The 20,663-nt window shown below is 40.6% G+C and overlaps 1 protein-coding gene across 8 annotated transcripts in view; it reads right to left on the reverse strand.

The window, feature by feature from the left end:
• FANCC (FA complementation group C) overlaps positions 1 to 20,663 on the reverse strand; it is a 274,009-nt gene that overhangs the window by 15,844 nt on the left and 237,502 nt on the right. For 7 of the 8 annotated variants that reach the window (XR_014265736.1, XM_082469732.1, XM_082469733.1 and 4 more), the window contains 5 exons: positions 14,771 to 14,823; positions 13,354 to 13,453; positions 7,748 to 7,816; positions 6,034 to 6,109; positions 3,713 to 3,794 (listed from right to left, as the gene is read on the reverse strand). Coding sequence is in view for 7 of the 8 variants with exons in the window: in XM_082469732.1 (XP_082325858.1) it covers positions 3,713 to 3,794; positions 6,034 to 6,109; positions 7,748 to 7,816; positions 13,354 to 13,453; positions 14,771 to 14,823 (380 nt within the window). In the remaining variant the exon portion in view is untranslated. The remainder of the gene's footprint in view (positions 1 to 3,712; positions 3,795 to 6,033; positions 6,110 to 7,747; positions 7,817 to 13,353; positions 13,454 to 14,770; positions 14,824 to 20,663) is intronic. The other variant, XM_082469734.1, reaches the window with a different exon arrangement.

Raw genomic sequence — 20,663 nt, forward strand, 5'->3', positions numbered from 1 at the left:
GTCCTCCCCGAAAACAAGTGATTAAATGTTCTGAAATCTAGCTTGCAAAACAGTGACAGAAAAGGAAGGAGGAGGAGCATGAGTCTTACTCCCTTGTCCCCACAGGAGGGAGAGCTGATGCTCCAGGGGCCACATGAGCCGTGGGCTGGGTTGTCTCAGAAGCAAGGAGCCAGCTCCACGGGGTCTCCTTCCTGCAGGCCTCATGGACGAGTGAGCTGAGCAAGGGCTCCCCCGTGCTCGCTGCTCCCACATGGGCATCCCTCCTGGATCACGGCTCAAGGCCTGGTCATTCTGCCTCTCTTCCTCTAGCAGCTGAGTGTGCAATGCAGTCCCATGGGGCTGGCTGAGAAGGTACCTAAAGCTGCTCACAGACCCCTCCCCGCAGGTGGCCCTGAAGCCTAGTTGAGGCAGATCTGGGTTAGGCAGGAGCCCCAAGAGGTTTGGGGTCTAGGCCCTGCTCTTCAACAGAGACAACCAGAAGGGGTGTGTATGGGGCTGCCAGGGTATGGCAGGTCGTTAATATGGCCAATCCTCTGATCCCCACTTGGCTGACAGTTCTGTCTGTCTCCTCTACTGGTAAGAGTTCGGGGGCAGGGTCGGGGAGGGAGGCTGTGTAAGTGAGTAGCTGGCACCCAAACCTGCATCAGTGATGATAAACAGAAGAGCACCAGCCATAATATGTGATGGCTCAGTAATGCGATCATAGAGAATTTCAAGAAGGAAAAGTGGCAACAAATAAAGACAGTATTAGTAGGCTAGTATAGACAATGAATAAAATATGTATACTCTAAAAGCAAGGAAGTTAAGAGGAAGCCGAAGGGTACTATGTTACAAAGAACTTAGCAAAGCCTAAATGTGAATGCTTCTAGGGAAAAAACACATATAAGAGGGTACCTAATATCATAATGTTAGAAATTACTTTATGTTAGAATGGATTTTCTAATTTTAGACAAATATTTATTACAAAGAGGAGGAAAAGAAACATTTCATCCTACTGTGCAGGAGAAGTTTAGAATTTCCTTCCCTAGAGAGGTAGAGAAGACCGAAGGGCCCAGAGAGGTGCCCTTCTCGTTCTGCAGGCCAGGGGTTGCAGCATGTGAGCACTGCTTTTTTCCTAAGGTCTATTCTTTTTATTGTTATGCTTGTACATTTCAAAGCCTAACACTAGCCATTACTCAGAACAGTTTCTGTGCCAGGTATTTACACATGCAGCCTATTTATTCTGAGCTGCTCGAAGTGCTTCCTCCACTTCTTACTCAGCAGTGTGCTTACCTGTTTGGGGATGGAAACAGACCAATACAGCCATACCTCATTCTACTGCACTTCACAGATAATTGTGTTTTTTCACAGACTGAAGGTCGTGGCAACCCTGCGTCCAGCAAGTCTATTGGCTTCATTTTTCCAACAGCATTTGCTCGCTTCCTGTCTCTGTGTACATTTTGGTGATTCTCACAATATTTCAAACTTTTCCATTATATTTGTCATGGTGATCTGTGATCAGTGATGTTCCTTGTTACTACTGTAATTGTTCTGGGGTGCCATGAACTGTGCCAATATACGATGATGAACTTAATCGATAAATGTGTGTGTTCTGACTGCTCTACCAATTGTCCGTTTTCTCTCCTTCTCCTTGGGCCTCCATAGGAGACACAACAATACTGAAATTAGGCCAGTTAATAACCCTACAATGGCCTCTAACTGTTCAAGTGAAAGGAAGAGTGGCATGTCTCTTGCTTTAAATCAGAAGCTAGAAATTATAAAGCTTAGTGAGGAAGGCACTTCTAAAGCTGAGATGCGCTGAAAGCTAAGCTTCTTACGCCAAACAGTTAGCCAAGGTGTGAATGCAAAGGAAATGTTCTTGAAGGGAATTAAAAGTGCTACTACAGTGAACACATGAATGATAAGAAAGCAAAACAGTCATTGCTGATATGAAGAAAGTTGTAGTGGTCTGGATAGAAGATCAAACAAGCCACAACATTCTCTTATGCCAAAGCCTAGTCCAGAGCAAGGCCCTAACTCTCTTCAATTCTATGAGGGCTGAGAGAGGTAAGGAAGCTACAGAAGAAAAGTCTGAAGCTAGCACAGGCTGGCTCATGAGGTATAAGGAAAGAAACCGTCTCCATACGTAAAAGTGAAAGGTGAAGCAGCAAGTGCTGGTGTAGAAGCTGCAGCAAGTTATCTGGAAGATCTAGCAAGATAATTAATGAAGGTGGCTACATTAAACAACAGATTTGCAATGTAGATGAAATAGCTTTATATTGGAAGAAGATGCCATCTAGGACTTTCGTAGCTAGAGAGGAGAAGTCAATGCCTGGCCTCAAAGCTTCAAAGGACAGACCAACTCTCTTGTTAGGGACAAATGTAGTTGGTGACTTTAGGTTGAAGTCAATTCTAATTTACCATTCTGAAAATCTTAGGGCCCTTTTAAAAATCTACTGTGCCTGTGCTCTATTAATAGAACAACAAAGGCTGGATGACAGCACATCTGTTTATAATATGTTTTACTGAATATTTTACGCCCACCGCTGAGATATACTGCTCAGAAAAAAAAATTCCTTTCAAAATATTACTGCTCATTGACAATGCACCTGGTCACCCAAGAGCTCTGATGGAGATGTACAGTGAGATTAATGTTGTTTTCATGCCTGCTAACACAACAGCCATTCTGCAGCCCATGAATCAAAGAGTCATTTCGACTTTCAACTCTTACTATTTAAGAAATACATTCCTCTGAGGGATCTGGGCAAAGTAAACTGAAAGTCTTCTGGAAACGATTCACCATTCTAGATGCCATTAAGCACATTTGTGACTCATGGGAAGAGGTCAAAATATCAACATTAACAGGAGTTTGGAAGAAGTTGATTCCAATCCTCATGGACGACTTTGAGGGGTTCAAGACTTCAGTGGAGGAAGTAACTGCAGATGTGGCAGAAACAGCAAGAGAACTAGAGTTAGAAGTGGAGCCTGAAGATGTGACTGAATTGCTGCAATCTCATGATAAAATTTTAATGGACGAGGAGTTGCTTCTTATGGATGAACAAAGAAAGTAGTTTCTTGAGACGAAACCTACTCCTGATGAAGCTGCTGTGAGACTGTTGAAATGACAACACAGGATTTAGAGTATTACATAAACTTAGTTGATAAAGCAGTGACAGGGTTTGAAAGGAATGACTCCAATTTTGAAAGTAGTTCTGCTGTGGGTAAAATGCTATCAAACAGCACTGCGTGCTACAGAGAAATCGTTTGTGAAAGGAAGAGTCAACTGATGTGACAAACTTCATATTGTCTTATTTTAAGAAACTTCCACAGCCACCCCAACCTACAGCAACCACCACCATGATCAGTCAGCGGCATCAACATTGAGGCAAGATCCTCCACCAGCAAAAAGATTATGACTCACTGAAGGCTCGGACAATGGTTAGCAATTTTTAGTAATAAAGTATTTTTAAATTAAGATATGTGCATTGTGTTTTTTAGACATAATGATATTGAACACTAAATAGACTACAGGATAGTATAAACATAACTTCTATATGCACTGGAAAACCAAAAAAGTTGTGTGACTCACTTTATTGCTGTGGTCTGGAACGAAGCCTACAATATCTCTGAGGTATGCTTGTAATGCCTTCCCGTCAGGCCTGCTCAAAGGGAAGATAAGGATACAGAGCAAACGCGTGTGAAACAGACCTACGAGCCATCAGTGTTTGCTTACCCATGAGTTTGGTCTTCAACTACTTCTTTGAGCATTTCAGAGATATGTTTCAGTGCCTGGTGCCAAAGTCCCTGTGGGATATCTGTGGGTGGAGAGAGCCATCAGAGAGGAGCTGAAGAAACGTCAAACCTATTAGGAATCATCTACAGCTGAGACCAGAAGAGGCCTTTTGGAGGAAAGGCCTTAATTTTCCAGGTCCACGGAATCCGTACCACTGCTCTCATGCTGATCCCAGCCAGAATCTATGTCTCTGGCCTGGGAAGAAAGACGTGTCAGTGTTACACAGGGCTAAAGAGCTAAGGCTCTTTAACTCGGGTACATGGGAGTGGACAGAGACTGCACAGGCAGCCCACCGTAGGGTTTACAAAGGTTATGTGGAAGATGCCCCAGGTTTTTTTCTTTTCTACTCACCTACCCCCTCCTCTATCACTAGTAATCTGTGATTTCAACATACATGGAGATTATAATAAAATAATCAACAAGGAATTAGGAATGGGCTGCCCAACTGTTTTTCTACAATTGTGATGAATTTAGAATAAGATTTCAGGTGTATAGTTTTTTTAAAAAAAAAGGTCAGAAAAAAATACATGGGTATCATACAGACAAATGTCTTTTCTTTAGTTAGTTTTTCTGGTTTCACAATTTTCCCATGGTCTTAAACACTTCTGAGCATGTATGTATCTGTAGTTCTAAACAACATCTGAAAAAGGTTACCACATTTCCATGTAGTGATAGGTTCTGTAATTAAATACACGAGAAAGATAATGTAAGTGATACAATAACCACTACTACCCCACAAATGTTAAAGAATCATAAATTATCTCTCTCCCTCTTCTGAACTCCCATAACTCTTGATTTGCAGGCTTTGAAGGCATTCTTGTTTTCTTCTTTTTATTAGTTGTTTAGATATGTATTTTATGTCTCCTTTACTTGTAGCTCCTGGATAGTCAGGGCTCATAAGTGACCCATCTTTTATGCCTACAAGACTTTACAGTGGGCACAAAATCAATTTCTGATGAATAGAAGATTCTACTGTTAAAAAACACTTCAATTTGTGAATGTAACATTATTTTTCCAAATGTAATATGCAGAAAACTGTTCTAGGAACTAGCAGAGGTAGTCTTTTGTTTATAGATTTCCAAATTTAAAAAATAACAACCCCAATACTTTTTCTGGAGCTCATTCAGCTGCTCACATAGGCTGACCTTAGGCTTTGTTGATCTGACTTAGGCTGTGAGACGTGGCCCTGGAAAGTGAATTACTGACTTTTCTGTCTTGTTATTAAAGTTTTCCCGTTGTGTCCCCACAGGTTAAGTTCCACAAAACTATTGACTAGAGATCCCACCAGGCCCGTCACCACCTCCACCTCTAGCATCTGAGAGGACAGCATCAAGTGGGTCACTTTGGGTGAGAACCTAATCTTTTAGAACAAGGAAGAGGAATTTTGATTTTGTAAAATGCTCTGAAACCTCGAATCATACTTTCCTCAAATGAATTTACTTACTCAAGTCTCAGGAAAAAGCCAGGGAAAAAAACGGCATAAAAAGGAAATATTATGGATTCTTTTACTCTTTTCTCTCCCCTTTCCTTCCATGGTCAGATGAATGCCTTTTTCTAAGGCACAGAGTCTGTCTTGTGTCAGTGTTGCCTCTGCTTCAGATTTCAGGCTTTAGACGGGAAGGCTGTCTATATTTTCTATTTCTGAAATGTTTCCTAAACAGGAGCTCACAGGCATGTTAACAGATCAACATCAGTGGAATCAGGGCAGAATCATCACTTCCCCAACTGGATATGGCCTCTGGAAGGCTGGTAAATGAAATCAGAGAGGGCTGTGGTCTAATACACTTACTGAATTCTTTCAAAAGGCTTCTTTTGGCTTGGTTAGGAGAAATTTCCACTAAACTTCCTTGGCTTCATTCATCATTTTATCTTTTCTTTTGAAACAGGGGGCACAGAGTAGAAAGAATGAAATACAAATAAACATACTGTTTTATTCCAAATCAGCCAAGTCTTAGCCTGTTCCTGGCATCCAGGTAGATCTGGCTGGCACGAGCAGAGGCCTTGTGTTATCCAGAACAGACTATCAAAACCCAACTAGAGGCCATTTTGTTCTTTTTTCTTTCTTTTGGTAAATGATTGTAACTGGGAAGTCAAGCAAATTCTCACATCAAAATCCACAGAATGTGAGACCCTGAGAGCTTAAAGGATGTTAGCGATGACCAATTCCCTTTACAGATAAGGAACTGGGAGGAAACAGTTATAATTTAATCAGTGTATTCCCAGAAGTTATTTTAATATGGGCAGAATCAACCTTCACATACCTTTTGGGTGTTGGAGTAGCACCATGACAAGAGATGGAGAAGCATAAGGAAAGTAGGTCTTGAATGCAAACTTCAGCTACAATAGAATCAAAAATTCAAAACCATTTGAACATTAGCATTGGAAAGGATGTTAAGAAAATACAAAATCTGGCATCCTCTGCCCAAAAAAGACCCTCTACTTTATGTGGTCAGAATGTTTTCTTGCATGCTTATCAAAAAAAAAAAAAAAAAAAGATTCTCCTAATAATCTTGTAAATATGTTCCAAAAAATTAAACCTTTTTGAAGTCACCTTCTAGGACTTAAGAAAAATAGTTATACTCCTGATGTCTTTATATCAGTTCTTCACCTCACATGAACTCAATTATACACATAAATCTTCTAGTTAAGTGAGAGTTTCCAAGGCAGGCAGTTGCGAGATGGTTTTTTTATAAACAAAAAAGCATAAAACAACGGTGCTCACAATACTTTGAGGGCCAAAGCGCTATCCTATCTATACCCTCAGAAGGCACAGAAGTTTTGAAGTACTTTTGTACAAAGTTGAGGTAAAATCTATAAGCAGTGAAGTGCAAGGGCTTTAAGTGTACAATTTGATGACTTTTGGTAAATGTGTAAATCCAATGTGACCATCACTCCAATCAAGACACAGAACATTTTGATCACCCCAGAAAGTTCCCTTGTGGCTGTTATAGTCAATCCCTCCACCCCATCCCAGCAACCAATATTTTATTTCAACAAGAGAGAGTAGTTTTGTATTTTCTTGAATTTCACAAAAATAGAATCATAAGAGGATGTATTTTTTTGTGTCTGGCTTCTTTGGCTCAACATGTTCTTTTGCAACTCATCCATGTTATTGTGTATGCGGAGTTCATTTTTTTAAAAATTGCTCTGAAGTAGTCATTGTATGAATATACCATAATCTGTTTATTTATTCTCCCATTGATGGGCACTTGGGTTGTTTCCAGTTTGGGGCTGTTATGAATAAAGCTGCAGTTAACATTCACATTTATGTCTCTTTGTGGATATGTGCTATCATTTCTCTTGGGGAAATACCATAGGAATGGAATTAGTAGGTCATAGAGTAGATGCTTGTTTAACTTTATATGAAACTGCCATGTAATTTTTCAAAGTGGTTGTACCACTTCACACTCCCATCACAATTTATGAGAATTTCAGTTGCTCCACATACTTGTCAACTTTTGGTATTGTCAATCTTATTAAGTTTAGCAATATTACTGGGTGTGAAATATTACCTTATTATGACTTTACTATTCATTTTCCTGATGTGTTTACTACCAACTTACACATATTTTTTGAAGTGTGTATTCAAGTCTTTTGTCCATTTTTAAAACTGAGTTGTTTCTTATGTTCTTGAGTTGTAAGAGATCTTTATATATTCTGGATACAAGTTCCCTGTCAGATATATGTATTGAGAATATTTTTTACCTGCTGGTGGATTACTTTTTCATTTTCTTAAGGATGTCTACAAACACCAGAAGTTTTAAATTCTGATGAAGTCTAATTTATCCATTTTTTCTCATATTGTTAGAGCTTTTCTGCATTTCTTCTAAGAAATCTTAGATTATCCCAATGTCAAAAAAGATATTCTCTTCATTTTCTTCTAGGAGCTTTATGGCTTTAGCATTTATTTTAAAGTCTATGATCCATCTCAAATTAATTTTTGTGCTTGTGAGGTAGAGGTTCATTTTTTCCTACCTGGATATCCACTTGTTTCAGTGCCGTTTGTTGCAAACTTTCCTTTCCCCATTGATTTTCCTGGCATCTCTGTCAAAAATCAGTTGACTACATATTAATATATGTATGGATCTATTTCTAGACACTATTCTGTTCCGCTGATCTATCTTTTTGCCAGTACCTCACTGTCTTGGTCTTGATTACTATAGCTTAAAGTCTTGAAATCAGGTAGTTTGAATCCTCTGTTTTTTTTTTTTTTTTTTGCCTTTGAAATCTTTTATTGTCACTTTGGTTAAGGAATAAGTATTGTCTCACAGTGACCTATGGTCTTATTTGATCAAGTGTTTTAAAACTTTTTGACAAACTTCCCAAAATATCAAATTTTAATTAAAGTTCTTTTGATTTCCAGCTAACTTTGGGATACCTTAGAGGGCCCCTGAGGTATCTCAAAGAGAAATATTTAATGAGGATTATTTCGTATGTTAAATTGAATGTAATCGCATGTTTAACCATGCCTTTTAAGTCTTTTGTCACTTACAGATATTTTTGTACTCTGATGCTGTTACAAAAAGTGCTTCATCATCAAGGAGATTCATGGAAAGGCTATGGAAACCGTTACAACAGTTCCACATCAAGATGATGGCTATGCGAGGATTCCAGCCCATACCAACTTAAAACAAGGAGCTGTCCTGCCCCTGGGGCCCCTAGATCAGGCATCCAGAGATTTTTACTTCCTGACAGGCCCCTACTCAGCCTTGAAGCAGTTACAGAAGATGGACCATTGCCCCTCTACTTCCCATAATAATATGGAAGTCTGAATTTTTTTTTCTCTTGTTTTTTCAAAATTGTTCTGGCTACTGTAGGTCTTCTGCATTTTCATATAAGTTTTAGAATCAGCCTGTCAGTTTCTGTTTTGAAAACCATGTTGGGATTTTAACTAGGATTACACTGAACCAGGCATCTCAACAATTCATGAATATGGTTTCTCTCTTTATATGTTTAAGTTTTCTTTAGTTTGTCTCACCAGTGTTTTATAGTTTTCCAAGTAGAGGTCTTATACACCTTTTTTTTTCTTTAATAAATTTATTTATTTATTTATTTATGGCTGCACTGGGTCTTCATTGCTGCGTGAGGGCTTTCTCTAGTTGTGGCGAGCGGGGGCTATTCTTTGTTTTGGTGCACGGGCTTCTCATTGCAGTGGCTTCTCTTGTTGAGAAGCACGGGCTCTAGGCATGCGGGCTTCAGTAGTTGTGGCACGCGGGCTCAGTAGTTGTGGCTTGTGGGCTCTAGAGCACAGGCTAGGTAGTTGTTGCACACAGGCTTAGTTGCTCCATGGCATGTGGGATCTTCCCGGACCAGGGATTGAACCTGTGTACCCCTGCATTGGCAGGTGGATTCTTAACCACTGTGCCACCAGGGAAGTTCCAGGAAAACTGATACACCTTTTTAAAAATTTATTTCCAAGTGTTTTATGTGTGACTGTAGATTTGTCTATTTCTCTTTTTACTTCTGTCAGTTTTTGCTTTGTGTATTTCAGAACTCTGTTATTAGGCATATATCCATTTGTAATTGGCATTTCTCCCGATGAACTATTGCATAATTATAAAATGTATCTCTTTTTGTCTGGTCATACTCCTTATCTTGAAACCTAATCCATCTGCTGCTAGTAGAGTGATACCAGCTTTCTTGTGCTTATTATTTACATTACGTATCCCTTTCCTTCCTTTTAACTTATCTGTGTCTTTATAATTAGAACGGGTCTCTTGAAAACAACAAGTGGGTCTTGGTTTTTCATCCAGTCTGACATATTTGCTTATTTATTTGTTTATTTATTTATTTATTTTTGGCTGCGTTGGGTCTTCGTTGCTATGCACGGGCTTTCTCTAGTTGCGGTGAGTGGGGGCTACTCTTCTTTGTGGTGCGCAGGCTTCTCACTGCAGTGGCTTCTCTTGCTGCAGAGCACGACTCTAGGCGCGCAGGCTTCAGCAGTTGTGGCTCACGGGCTCTAGAATGCAGCTCAGTAGTGGTGCACGGGCTTAGCTGCTCCATGGCGTGTGGGATCTTCCTGGACCAGGGCTTGAACCTGTGTCCCCTGCATTGGCAGGTGGATTCTTAACAACTGCGCCACCAGGGAAGTCCCATATTTGCTTTTTTACTAGTATATTTAGTTGATTTTCGCTTAGTTTTTGTAATTAATGTACTTGTAGATATATTTGGGTTTATCTTTTTATATTAGTTTCTTTTGCCCCATCTATTTTTTGTTCCTCTGGCAGCCCACAGCTCTGTCTTTTGACACCTCAAGTCAATCAGATTGTGCCTTGAGTTCTGGCCACCCCCTCACCCCTCCACCCACTCAACCCCCCTTCCACCCCTTACATGAGAGCCCTCATGGAAAAGTTAGAAGATTACCCAATGTGGTTTCCTTTTTCAAGGGTTGAATCCCCTCCACTTTTAATCTGCTTTTTGGGTTGCTCTCCAGTACACCTTCAAATAGTTTAAAAAAATATTTTCCCCAGAGTTTATAGTTTTTATCTGTGGGAGATTTAGTCTAGTACATTATTAAACTCTGCACTACTGGCACCAGAACCTGAACTGATTTGCTGTTTGTTCTGGAGCCATTCGTTATGCAAGCTCAGAAAAGAGGCTTGTCATGACAGCCTTAAGTTTTTGCCTACTAGTCCGACTGGGCACATTGATGAAGCTGCACTGTGCTCTCCAACTCAAACAAGGGTGAGAGGAAAGGATGAAAAGAGAATGAGAAGCACTGAAGATAAACATTTCTGACAATGGGAAAGAATGTGGATTAATGGGATTTCTCATAAACTGCTGGGGGGAGGGACTTCCCTGGCGGTCCAGTGGTTAACACTTCACCTTCCAATGCAGGGGGTGCCGGTTTCGATCCCTGTTCGGGGAGCTAAGATGCCACATGCCTCGCAGCCAAAAAATGAAAACATAAAACAGAAGCAATATTATAAAAATTCAATGAAAAACTTTAAAAATGGTCCACATCGGGGCTTCCCTGGTGGCGCAGTGGTGGAGAATCTGCCTGCCAATGCAGGGGACACGGTTTCGAGCCCTGGTCTGTGAAGATCCCACATGCCGCGGAGCAACTGGGCCCGTGAGCCGAAACTGCTGTGCCTGCGCGTCTGGAGCCTGTGCTCCCGCAACTAGAGAAAGCCCACGCACAGAAACGAAGACCCAACACAGCCAAAATAAATAAATTAAAAAAAAAAAAAAGGTCCACATCAAAATAAAAATGTAAAAAAAAAAAAAGAGATATCATTCTAAAAAAAAAAAACAAACTGCTGGGGGGAATGTAAATTGGCACAAGCATGTACGAAAACAATTTGGCAGTATCTGCCAAAGCACTCCTAATAACCAGCACTTCCAGTCCTAAGTATATGCCCCAGAATGTTCAGAGCAACACTGTTTATGAAAGAAAACAAAATCTGGAAATAATCCAAAAGCCCACCACCAGGAAGATAGCTACATTGTGGTACACTTCCCCAGCAGAGCACTACACAGCAATCCCCACCAGGACCACGACCACGCACAGCACAGAGCAATCCTGGTAGCACGATGCTGGAAAGAACAAGGCTCAAAAGGCTACATACGGTGTGCTACTCTTATCTGTTGTTTGTTCTATAAAGTGCAAAAACAGTCACAGGTAAAGAAAACATGGTTTAGCAATCATATACACGTGATCAAACTATTTTCAGAAAAAGCAAAGGAATGATAAACATAAAATCAAAACAGCAGCTACCTGAGGGGAGAAAGTCAAAGTGACAGGATTGAGGAGGAGCACGTGGATACCTGAAAGTTGCTACTAGTGGGCCAGGTCTTGTTGGGCGTCAGGTTGGTAGATACTCATTTATTAAGAATGAATATGTGGATGGATGAATAAAACAGAAAGAAAAGAGGGCCATGCATGGAACTAGTAGGACAAAGGATGTCATGCATCAGGGATTATGATTAATCTACAAAGGGGCACTCAGGAAGGCAGGGGATTGATGATGAGAATGGCATCGACTAGAAAGGCAGGCAATCAGGAACAGCCCCAGGAAAAGAAATGACATAACAAATGTGGATGAAGGCATTTGCAAAGTTAAGAAGCTATTGCTCTTGTATCCTGAACCCCAGGTGAGGGCAATGAATTCCTGTTTCTTTTTGGATCCCTGCCCTGCCTTCCACCAGAACCCAATCTGTGCCCCTCACACCAGCAAACACATGTAGCCTGGGCAGGGTACTATTTTAACTTAAAAGTGACTGTAAGCCCTTAAAAAAAAAAAAAAAAAGTGACTGTAAGAACAGTTCAACCAGTCCAAATCTAAAGTGCCAAGGCCAACCCTGCAACTCAGGGGAAAAGCTGGTAAGGAAAACAGACTCAAGCTAACGGTACAGAGCAATACTTCTTTCACCAATGCCCTCCGCCCTAACCTAGGTCTGTTCCAGGAGTCAAAGGCACAGGTTTTCTAGAGGTCAGTTCCTAATTGGAAATACTAAGAATATTCAGGGAAGATAAAAGATATTTATAGTTATGCCTCAAAATAAGCGTGAGGGCCAGCCAGTGCCTTTCAGCAGAGCTCTCCTCCCGAATTCCAGGCTGGGTACCATTGATAATGCTGTTTGCTACAGTCTAGCTAACTTCCCTTGGGAAAGAAAAGATGGGAAAAAAGCATCATAAATATTTATCATTGCCTTAAAAAACAGAAACCTCTGCTAAAACCTGAGAGGTTTCTTGGCGTAGGAGTGTATGGGATTTTAGTACAACCAAGCATCACAGCAGTGCTCTCCTAAGTCAAACTGCAGAAAGCATACCAAGGGACCATGACATCTCACAGGAAACTGCAGTGGACTTGGGCCCTTGAACAGGCAAAGCACCACACAGACATTAGGTCTGTGGCCGTCAGAAGTACAGGCCAGTTAGAATGCCCAAAGACAGAAGCTCTCTGGTAGAAAAGGTTCCTGTTACACAGGTCACTCTGATCGATCAGCTGCCTCTGCTGACGGCCCCCCAGTGCAAGTCCTCCTGCAGATCCCTAGGTTCACCTTCTTGCTTACTGAGTCCAACTGACACCTCTTGATCATGGCCATTCCTAGCTCCTCCTCTACAATTATTCAAATATTTCCTTGTCACTCTATCTCCTTTCTCCCCTGGAACTCAATTCACATTTAGGTCTCTGATATGAATGGAAACTAATAATTCAGAATGTCCAGTATTGCTTTGTAATAAGTGGCATTTCCTTCTTAGCACATGCCATATAGACTCCAGAATACCTCTCTCTAGCCTGGGAGGGGCAGAGTCCTGCTTGACAAACAGCATACAACACAGGGCCCAGAAAGTTCACCCTCTCGGGTGGCACGTGCTGGCATGGCAGAGTTCTCTGCGCAGCAGTAGATAAATGCTTCTGGGTACCAGGACACAGGACGGACAGGAACCATCTTGATTTACTTTCAATTAAAATGGTTTTACCTTTGCTGGGGTTTTCATTTGGAAGCTTTCTTCTTGAACAAAACAGTCTATCAAAATCACTGAAAATAAAGTGCTCCCATCTGGTGATTAATCAAATACTCTTAACAGCTTCTTTTTCTTTGGGGGGATGAATAATACCTGCGATACAACGAACCTGCTTGTTTTCTTTTTCCAGAGCTTCTACAAAGCACCGTGTAAACACTTGGAGAGTGGCCAGTACTTCTAGGGCTCCATCAGTTTCCAGGAGTGCGTACCTGAGCAATGCAAAGCCAGATCACAACACATTCAGTGATGGACCTGGCAAACACGTGAACCTGAACATGTAAAAGGGAAAGATGGAAACATTTTTTTGTGCCATAAGCTTCAACAGTATCTCAACTCATCAGTTTTCAGTCCTTGCGTGAAATCCCTTTTCTAAAGATTTTCTTTAAAATTGCAAACATGCAGAGCTCCCTTTCTTGTTTTCTAAATTATTAAGCACTTCATATCCCTTCCACATGGGCCTGGAATGCTCTTTACAAATATTTGCGCACTGTATGCCCAGAAATGCAACATCCACAGAACTTTTGCTTTTGCAAGTGGAGAAAGAGGTGCCCCCGGGGTTAAAATGGCTCAGTCAAATCCACCCAGCAAAGTGGTAGAAGAATCTGCATGTTCCTGGTTTGTTTTCTATGCATTTTCACACAACTAACTTTTCTTTATGTTTGTTTAAACAATAACAAAAAAATCAACTGAAACTTTGCTAGCTTTAAACTAAAAACAGCATTCTGACTTATTTCTATACTCATTTAGCTCAAAGTTGGTATGTTTCAAGACCAACCCAAGTGCTGGATTACTTGCTATTGTAAAAATTCCTTTCCCCAGTGTCTGCTGTCTGCCATGGGGCCTCTGTTTGCTGAGTGTGAGGGGGATGGGATAAAGAGAGTAGATACCCTGGCTTTACCAGCACCCAGAAAAGAGGCTGGAAACCCTCCCTGGGTGGGCAAGTCCGGCCCCCCACTAACTGTCAGCCATAACCCAACCTAGTGTCCAGGGGTCTCCTCATCTTTCATCATTGTAAATCCAATGCCTTTACCAAGAAGTTCTGGTATTTGCAGAATAAAAATTAGTGTGCTGTAAGATAACATGCATAGTTGATTCTGCCTTTCAGAAGAGCTCTGTTAAGAATGGTATCATTTATTTATTATTCTTGGTTTTCCTTAGCTTTCAAATCCTTTAAAAAGATTGGTCAGCCCTCATGTGGTGAAGGGAGAACACTACTACCCTTTATTCTGAGTTGAGAAAAATTCTACATGAATAATGAATGATGTAAATCTAATGCAATTTTGCTTTTCTACCATTATTATTAGAATTTTAAAAGGTTAAAAAAAGATAGCTACCTTAATTTTTAGGCATTGGCTTTTAAATATACATTGACATTTGGGTTTTACCAAAAAGCTCAGCAGGAGGGGATGGAAGCAGAAACTAATTCCCTCGTGGTACAGCCAGAGACTACCACAGAGGTTTTTATTCACATTTGGAAGCTGAACATATTTAGACCAATTTACTAGCAGAAACAGCACAATACTGACCTGAACATTTCATCAACAACTCTGAATATGGCAGGGTGGCAGGCAGCTGCAGGCTGTAAGGAAAATATCATGAGAAAGTAAAATATCAGAAGCATTTCATCAATAATGACTTGCTCTTATCAGGCAAATGAGTTGTCTAGAACTGCTGGTGTCTAGAAAATGGGTACATTCCTGTGAGTTAGAAAAAAAACAAGAACCAGTTCATAGCCAAAGCCCTACATACAAACAGTAGTTCTCTTGGGGCAAAGGGATTATGTACAACCTTTATTTCTTCTTTATACTCTGTACATTCCACACTTTCAACAATAAGCCCATATGATACAGAAAAAAGAGTCATTAAGTATCATGGAACATTAAAATATACCTTCTACCGGCATGCTGTAATGAAGACACAGAGCCTACCTGTGTTGCTAGTTTTACATAACGTGCCCTGTGTGTCTGACCTCCTCACATGACTTAAAAGTGCCTCAAGGTTGAATCTGGGCCGGCTATCTTTTCATTCCTGTTTATTAGGAAATGAGTGCATAATTTAGAATTATTATTGAGGAAAGCAGTGGCCACTACCATGCCAGACTAAATAATGTTACATCTTAGTGCACTATGAATTTAGCAGCTTAAATTACTTCAGATGAAAAAAGAATAAAGATACCATCATCTTGAATGATGAAAGCAATCTAATTTATTCCATGAGTATTTTTATGACAGGTTTTGATTGTATAAATCTGCAGAAGCCGACCTATTGTGGCCTGGGTGGGGCTTCAGTGGGCCTGACCCAGATTCCATATATTTTTGGCTAGAGCTCAAAGCATGACATTAAGCCAGAGGAAGATGCCATTTGGGTTCTAAGATATTTTACAGTAGCATCCAAAGGTTAGTGAATTGGCTCTATAGGGAATTTCTCTGAGTCACATTGAGCTTGACATGACTAGTTTTGGAAAACATTTTTTCATACCCCCTCAATTAGGAAAACAGAAAAAAGGATATGCGTTTTCTCTTAAGTTTTCTAGACCAAGCTGAAGAAAGAATGATGCCTATCTCCATAGACTCTCTTCCACCCTGTTCTGTGCTGGCATTTCGAGTTGTAACATTGAGTGTGCGCCATCTAGTGTTCATACACCACCATTACAGGCTGTTACAGAAGGCTCCAGGCAAGAGCATTGTCACTTGTTAAAATGATGGGATAATTCCTTTTATTTGAAGAGAGATTTGCGATTTGTAAGTTACAGATCTCTATTTTCTGAGTAATCCATACTTCCTAATCCTTCATTGATGTCCATTTTTATCTAAAATAAACCAACTAAAATTTTTCATAGATAAATTCATTATATACTCAGAGTGATTTGGCAGAATTCAAACAGAAGAGAGGCAGAAGAAAGGCAGGTTCAACAGAAGAGAGGCAGAATATTTTTTGGCTTTGATTTCAGACAAGTTAGTTAATCTCCCTGCTTTTCAGCCTCACTGTAAATAATAACAGTTATTAAAAGGTCACTGGATATATGCCCTGAAAATATCATGGAAGTTTCTATGTATTCATAATGGAAAAATCAAACAAGAAGGGAAAAGCAGGGCTTCCCTGGTGGCGCAGTGGTTAAGAATCTGCCTGCCAATGCAGGGGACACGTGTTTGAGCCCTGGTCCAGGAAGATCCCACATGCCGCGGAGCAACTAAGTCCATGGGCCACAACTACTAAGCCTGCGCGCTAGAGCCTGCACACCACAACTACTGAGCCTGTGCACCACAACTACTGAAGCCCGCGTGCCTAGAGCCCATGCTCCACAACAAGAGAAGCCACTGCACTGAGAAGTCCGCGCACCGCAATGAAGAATAGCCCCTGCTCACCGCAACTAGAGAAAGCCCGTGCACAGCAACGAAGACCCAATGCAGTCAAAAAATAAAATCAATAAATTAAAAAAAAAAAAAAGGGAAAAGCAAACCGCATGTCCTGAAGAAATGTGATTCATCAAATTTGCCAGAACAATTTTTCAAAGTCTTATATATAGACAATGTGTGTTTAAGACCAAACAACACTGTCATGTGACACACAGAGCCTAAAAATGCATTGATAGAAAATAAGACTAAAATTGAAAATGGTAAAATAGAACCATTCCCTTTGTTCTAAATGGCTTAACTACTCCAGAACCACTCTATAAATGTGATGCTAGTAGAAAATCATTCAATACTGATTACAGGGATTTCCAAATGGCAAAGAAAAGGCTGATCCAACATGTAGAACAGGGCTACCTTGAAAAGCAAGGGGGAAAGCAAGAAAGCTCTAACTCAGTTTGCTGAAAGAGGACAAGAGCTTGGACATGCTCTTCTTTTATGCAGTGTTTTCTAGCAAAACAGCTCAATCAAATGTTTTAAATATCTACAGACTGTGTGGAATCTGCCTGTTCTCTCCATGCCAACGGACTCTCCTCTTTGATTTTTTTCTGTCCAAATATTTCAGACCTTTGGTTGCTCTCAACCTGCTTCTACAACCTGTTTTAGCTTTTAAAACAGATAAGATGTTAGGAGGCAGGGGAACCTCCTGGAGGTGACCAGGCTTGAAACAGCAATAGCAGAGATTTTGATTTAAAAACCAGTCTCCCTCGCCACTCCAGAGCTGTGAACAGCTTTCTCATCTGCAGCCTTTACGGACGGTTTTAAAAATGACACTCTTCACACTTCCCGAGCACATAATTTCAAGGTCAGTGAGTCCCCTCATGAAGCCCTGAGTGCTCACAGGCCAGGCATGTGTCCCAGTGACATCAAATCACAAAAGCAAACGCAAGCCGCTTTTCTTATCAAGGGAATCCTCTAAATAGAAATAAAGTCTTAATTTATGCTCCTCTGGAAGCCATAAATTACCCCCCCCACTAAATCTTTACAGCATCCATGTGAAGGAAGAGGCAAACACTTAACCCCTCTGTATCCTGTTTTATTTTTAAAACGGGACCCTACATTAACACAACAGGTCACTCTGCAACCCAGAGTTCCACACCCTAGCTCCGAAGCCCCACGATCCAGGCAATTATCTTTCCTGTTAAAATGGGGACAGAAAAGAAAACCTTTCTTGGGTTCCATCTGTTTGTCTGTTTTTCTCCATCCTACCAAAATCTGTTCCTTCTCAAGTTCTTCTCTTCTCCATATGGTCTAACGATTTCCGTGTACAGATTATTTCAAGTCTAGGGAAACTGTGTTACCAGGAGGCCATCAATAACAGGAGTTATGCCGTCCTTCTCTCCCCTCACGCTGCCCCCAATTCTTTCACTAAACGTCAGAGGATGAACGGAAGATGATGACGGTGAGCTCCAGCCTCTGGTTTCCTTTTCTTATGGACCAGATTGCTCTGGGGTGCTCATCCCTTTACCTCTGCCACAGCTACCCAGAACTGCATTGCTTGTCTCCTCTCTGCCCAGAAGGACAGCCCATTCCCATCCCTCGAAAAAACAAGGGAAGACTAAGCAACATAGAGAAGTGCGCGGCGGCTGCATTCTCTAGGCCTGCATTGTAGGCAGAGGTGAGGGAGAGGCCAGCTTGTCATCCTGAGCCGTGAACTGTACAAATAACATCAATGCTTGCTCTCTGTCCTTAGTGTCTAACCTGTTTTCATCCCGATTCATCAATGATTATTACAAGCCACCTGCCACTTGAAAGAGGCCCAAGAACACGGAAGAACAGAATTCTCAGGAAGAAATCTTTCCTTTTTTCTATCATTTTTTGATTCTTTGTGTGTGTGAGAAAGAAAGAGTATGGGTAGAGGGGAGAAAAAGATAGAATACAAACCAGAAAGGGAAATTATACTATGATTTGAGGTAATTCACAGAGAAAAGTGAATGCCTCTCATAAAAAACAAAAAGGCAGTGAAGACACAGAAAAAAAAAAATTCTCAAGCCGTCTTCATTTATCACCCTTCATAGATATTTTTCCTAAAAAAATAAAGAGAGAAATTTCAGGTGAGAGATAAACTGAAGTTCAGTAAGCCTGGGATAGCTTCTCTTTCATAATCTATTTTTATGTAGTTTTATATAGTTTACTCCGGAATGGAGTTTTTTTTTTTTAAAAACTAATGGTTGATGACGCTTTTCCTCCAGTTTACCCGACAGCCGGCAATCACGTCCCATTGTGTAGCTGACTCTTCCAAACCCCTGACAGGGAGGAGCCCTTGTCTTAATATATAAATTAAAAGGTGACTATTCATCAAGAAATAACACTCTTCTTTAAAAAAAAAAGATTCTTCATAAGTTTCATTTCAAAAAAATCCTTTACTGAGTTCATAAACAATTTGGTTTAAAAAAAAAATCTACTTATATAAAAAATCTTCACCTCTGTCATGTAAAATAAGGGACCTTTATAAACATGTATTTTCTTTTATTACGCCACTTTCTTCTTTTCTTTCAAATACCAAACTTAAGACTGTAAATGTCCCTTTTGCATTTTAAGATCTATTTTGTTTCAAAACATTCACATTTCTTTCAACAAATTTGAGCTTGGAAAAATGATTCTTTCTTTTTAATCTTTACCAGATGTTGTTTATACTACAAGCAATTTTTTTTTCAGTACTCCATAATGCAATTATTGTTTAATTAGTGATAAATCTGTCATTTCTGGGCTTAAAAAAAAAAAATTAACAAGTACCAAATGTACTTTTGTATTTTGAATTTACCCGTGCTCTCTGAGAGGGTTAAGACACAGGGATGCCAGCTCTGGAAGCAGAGCAAAATCCCCCAAATCTGAAGTTCCTCTTCTAGCCTCGCCCAGTGGCCTCTATCCTGTTGGTTTGTGTAGCCTGAGCGGGGAAGATAGCTCTTCAGCCCCCTGCTGCTTCTTGGCTCAGCCTCTGAGTGGCAGTGACCTCCCAGGTCAACTACTGCCCTGTTTTGTTTTCTTTTTTTGGTTTTTTTGTTTGTTTGTTTCTCTCCCTTCATCCCTGACTGGCTGCCAAGTCCTGCATCCCCAGCAGTGAAAACAGAACTTGAGATCTAGGCCTCTTTCTTTACAGACAATGCTGGGTGATCTGGTGCCCCCCTGAGGTCGATGCTGGAAAGTGCAATTACTGTCTGAGATTTTTTTTTTTTTTTTACCTCTTAGCTACAAGCAGAAACCACCTCCACACTTTTCTATTCGATCACTGCTAAATTATCTACCTCAGCTTTTGTTAAATTACATGTATCACATTAAAGAGCTCAAAAAAGAAATGCTTAAAAGACTGCTAATGAGAAAGCAGGAAAAGAAAACCCTAGAACATTAGTAAGAAGTTATTCAAACAGAGAAAACTGACATCATCCAGGATGTGAAGTTAATTCTTCAGTATAATATTTTATTAAAGGGGAGCTGTGTTTGGAATTTTGTGTAAAAGAAGTTTCTTTTTCTTTTGGAAGTGGCTATGATTGCTATCTGGAGAAATGAAAACAAGAATGCATCTTATCTCATATGAGGGAGGTCAAGCAGGACACTGAGGTATCTGCATGTTTATTATTCTTAAGCTCTTATTAGATCAAGAACTACTTTTTCACCCTATCTTTATTGAGGTATACTTGACAAGATAAAGAACTAATTTTAAGGGCACTATGAAGAGAATACCCGGAGTGTTTCCTGATTTAAAATCTGAATAAACAAAATCAACCCCCCCGCCCCACCCCCGCACTCTTTCGTGGGCAAATCTCTAGATCCCGCTGGAGGGGCCAGCTAGCGAAGGATCAAATGGGAGGGCATGGGAACCAGGGTATATCCCGGCCCTGGCATGCAGCAGGGCAGCCAAGCACACTGCCACCCAGCCAGCACTTTTCATTCAAATGTGGAATATAAACAATAGCTTTCTGGGCTCCACAAACAGAATTGTAACTGGAAAACATAACATCCTTCTGATTTGGGGCCAGCCTTGGGAAGCCAAACAGTGCCAAGAAAGCTG

The sequence above is a fragment of the Balaenoptera physalus genome (assembly GCF_965194825.1).
Source record: "Balaenoptera physalus genome assembly, chromosome: 7".
Lineage (NCBI taxonomy): Eukaryota > Metazoa > Chordata > Mammalia > Artiodactyla > Balaenopteridae > Balaenoptera > Balaenoptera physalus.